The 3,891-nt window shown below is 38.6% G+C and overlaps 1 protein-coding gene across 1 annotated transcript; it reads right to left on the reverse strand.

Annotated features, from left to right (window-relative positions):
* Positions 1-493: 493 nt before the first annotated feature.
* LOC110892908 (G-type lectin S-receptor-like serine/threonine-protein kinase At4g27290) lies at positions 494-3,540 on the reverse strand. Its single transcript, XM_022140043.2, has 6 exons — positions 2,333-3,540; positions 1,871-2,025; positions 1,545-1,755; positions 1,224-1,461; positions 960-1,110; positions 494-872 (listed from the first exon to the last, which is right to left on the reverse strand). Exons 1-6 carry the CDS (start codon positions 3,477-3,479, stop codon positions 585-587), a joined length of 2,190 nt encoding a protein of 729 aa, XP_021995735.2. The 5' UTR covers positions 3,480-3,540; the 3' UTR covers positions 494-584.
* Positions 3,541-3,891: the final 351 nt, after the last annotated feature.

Below are 3,891 nucleotides of genomic sequence, written 5' to 3' on the forward strand. Positions count from 1 at the left end.
AACGGAAAGGCAAAAGCAAATAGGGGTCATCAACTGGTGAAAGTCATTTGTTTTGTAGTGCATGTTTAACTAACTCATAGTCTAAAAATTTTGGTTGGGACACAGAGCAGTCTTTGTCTATACGCGCGTAATAAGAGATAATCTTAAGAGGAACTTAGAGGAATCACATGCTTATCTGGATATCTGATATTAAAGTATAGAGAGCCTATATAGAAGAAACACTGTTTATTTCTGAAGTCTTATGCAAGAATTTTATTGTACAACACTGAAAGACTTGATTGAGATCAGTATGCATTTCTGCTATTCTAAAGCTCTTTTACTGTTGAGATATTTTATGAACCGAAACAATTCATGTTCGTTGAAGCAGCACACCTTTTTAACCATTTAGGTTTTGATGAACAGATAAATGATCTTAGTCAGCTTTACAAATCTCTAAAAGAGCAAACACCATCATTCATAATATATAAATAGATTAATTGTTTATAAAGTCAAGAAGGGTAGTTTCTCAACTTGTAAAATTATCAGATATTTACGAAGGGGTGATTAAAATAGAAAATGAGGAAGGAACTACAGGTATGAACATGCTATCGACCATACATTAGTGTTATCGTGCGTGCATCAATAGATGGAAGTGATTTGAGTTCACGGTTGCTCTCCTCACTGAAAAATGCAGGAGTTTTAGGTTCAGGCAATGGTCCCTCACTAACCAGCATCAGAACCACTGACAACATCGTTGGTCTATCTTCTGCATGATGCTGCACACATAATAGTGCAACATGTATAGATCTTAGTACTTCAGAGGCCACACGCGAGGCCTGTAAAGATCCACTTGTTAATTCAATGGACCTGCCTTCTTTATAGAGTCTCCATGCCTACATTATATGAAACCAAAACACACATTTTTAACTACACTAGTTTCCGGTCAAGATATTGGGATCTGGTCTTACAACTTAACTTACATGTCCAAGAAGGTTATCACTATGGCCTCCATGAGAGAATTCTTTGTTCTTCTTTCCACTAATTATCTCCAAAACGAGAACACCAAAACTAAACACATCAGATTTTATAGAGAAACGCCCGTGTACGGCGTACTCTGGAGAAATGTAACCACTACAAACAGGTTAAACAAATAAGTTTACAGATTAGTGTTATAGAGGTTTTGGTTTGACCTCATCTTCCTTATTTTATGGAGGAAAAGAAACAAAGTTAGGAAAAATTCTTACTATGTGCCAACTACTTTCTTTGTCTTAGCACTTGTATCATGTCCTACAAATTTTCTAGCAAGGCCGAAGTCGGATATTTTTGGATTCATGTCCCCGTCCAGCAAAATATTACCTGCCTTGAGATCTCTGTGGATAATTTGAAGGCGGGAATCTTGATGTAGATATAGAATACCTCGAGCTATCCCATGTATTATATTAAATCTCTGAGGCCAGTTAAGAACCGAACTTCTTGTTTCATCTGCCGAAAGGTGATACGTCAATTGTTATTAGATGAAGTTTAAAAGTAAGATTATAAGTGAAACCATGGAGAATGAGTCAAACCGAAGAGAAACCAGTCCAAGCTTTTGTTAGTCATGTATTCATAAATCAAAATCAGTTCATTTTGATGAACGCAATATCCAAGAAGCTTCACAAGATTCCGATGCTGAAGTTTTGCAATACAAATTACTTCATTCTTGAACTCATCAAGCCCTTGTTGGGATGTTTCTGAAAGTCGCTTCACGGCTATTTCTCTTCCATCTTCCAACACACCCTTAAACATTATGGTTATGACTATCATTATGAGTATATGGTAACTTATAGTTCTGTAGATTTTATACTTTATGTTCACGATAGGGATAAGCAATGTATTATATTTAAGAAGCTACCTTGTAAACGGGACCAAAGCCGCCTTCCCCAATCATATTGGAGACACTGAAGTTACTTGTGGCCCTGGCTACTTCATATAGGCTAAAACATTGTATGTCATCAAGCTGTTCCATCTGCAGACTTGTATTCTTTTCATCATGCACATTCCACTTCCCTACAAAATGATATTGTTGCATGGTTTTCAAAATTTCCTATCCCATAAACATGCAAAAGTGGCAACATTACTTGCTCCTATTTGTTACCTCGGCTTTTCATGTGAGGCCTTTTTGTTATGTTTCTATAGGCATATGCCATTGCAAAGAGAAGTGGCACAGCTAATGAAGTTAAAAGGAACACTAAAAGCATTCTTTTCTTGTTGAAATTGGACTGGGAGTCCACAAGACCTTTATTAAGAAATAATAATAGTTTAGCATAAAAGCTAAAAACACAAAAGTAGTTCATTTTTATATAATATTGTGTACCTTCTAACTCAGAGGCAACCATTCTTATGTAAATATCTTGATCTGCATCATAATGTCTAGTATCCAAAAGTTCATCAAGCCATAGCAAACATCCACTTCCTCCATTTCTTATATCTAAACTTGTATAAGCGGTACAAGAGCAGTTCCTTTTGCAGGCCATCTCACAATCTCTGAGGGTCATGCTTACATTATACCATGATCGTCGTGTGTCTGGTACCTTTACTCCTGCAATTTTCAAAAAACCATCCCCATCACCATTCCCACAATGCAGAGGCTTTGTGCGTTTACACCCACTTACCCAATCAGAAGCCTCCCATGCTTCTGGATTTCTTGGTTCGAAACCAAGCATACAAGTACAGGGTGGATACTTGTTAATGCTACAGATTGCATAAGGACCACAGAGTGAAAACCGATCACAAGTATCTATTAAAGCGTTTGCATACACAATCCAGTCTTTTATTCGCTCAATCCATTGCAAAAGCAGTGTCTTGCCATCCCAAGTCAAAACCACCCGTTGAACAACTGAACCTTTAAGTGCATATGTATGGTAGATTTCCTTCTCATTCATCACAAACTCACTGAAGTAAATCTGATTTTCTTTTTCAATAGGATAACCGCTAAAGCCTAGACCGTTCCATGGTCCAAGTCGTCCTTGTAAAACTTCACCCCGAAACCTTAAAGCTTGTGGATATCCATTCGTGTTGAGTATATTCCTATACTCACCAATAGAAGGATCATCAGGACTCTTCCAAGATGTCATGGATCTCTCCAACCCTGTTACCAAGTCCTTCCCGAGTTTTATTCCTGGTAGAAATGTGTCACCAGGATAATCAAAACTTTGCCAAATCATTTTATTATTATTCCACACAACAAGATTTCCAGTATCTAGAAGCTGCACTGCCATGGCCACCAACGGTATGTTACTCCGCACAGATAGCGTTGAATCGGATGACCAGACCTTGGTGTTACCACCACTGAGAATTACCAGGTTTCCCTGTCTGGTAAGTTTGAGCATGCCTGATCTATCTGCGATTGGCGTCTCCCTGTTAGCTACCCATACAACAGTACCATATGATATCTTCTTGTACCATATCCCCAAGTATCGGTTCTTCGATTTTCCAGGACTAAAAAAGCCCAATTCGAACATTTCCCCTTCAGAAACAAGGGTGGCTTCACCATCTTTAATTTCTTGATTTGCAGATATAGTATCTAGTGTAAAACAATCTGATGACAACTGTTGGTGCACTTGTGTCTGTACTTTGTCTGTATTCGGTCTGATATAAACGATGTCCTGATTTGTATTGTAAGTTGACCAAGTCAACCATCCTCCGGTTTGACTTGGACAACAGTTGAAAGAGGTTCTGATCGAAGGATAGCCTCGAAGGATACACCTGATCCTTCGAGGTGATCGAAAGATATGGTTCGACCATGGTTCGACCATTAGACCTCGAAGGATGATCCTTCGAGGTCCATGCTGATCTTTCGTGTAACATGTGGTCGACAGATGATCCTTCGGACCATCTGTCGAATCCTTCGACCAGACCTGCTGAGCTGGGTAT

This window comes from Helianthus annuus, chromosome 12 (assembly GCF_002127325.2).
Source record: "Helianthus annuus cultivar XRQ/B chromosome 12, HanXRQr2.0-SUNRISE, whole genome shotgun sequence".
In the NCBI taxonomy this organism is placed as follows: Eukaryota; Viridiplantae; Streptophyta; class Magnoliopsida; order Asterales; family Asteraceae; genus Helianthus; species Helianthus annuus.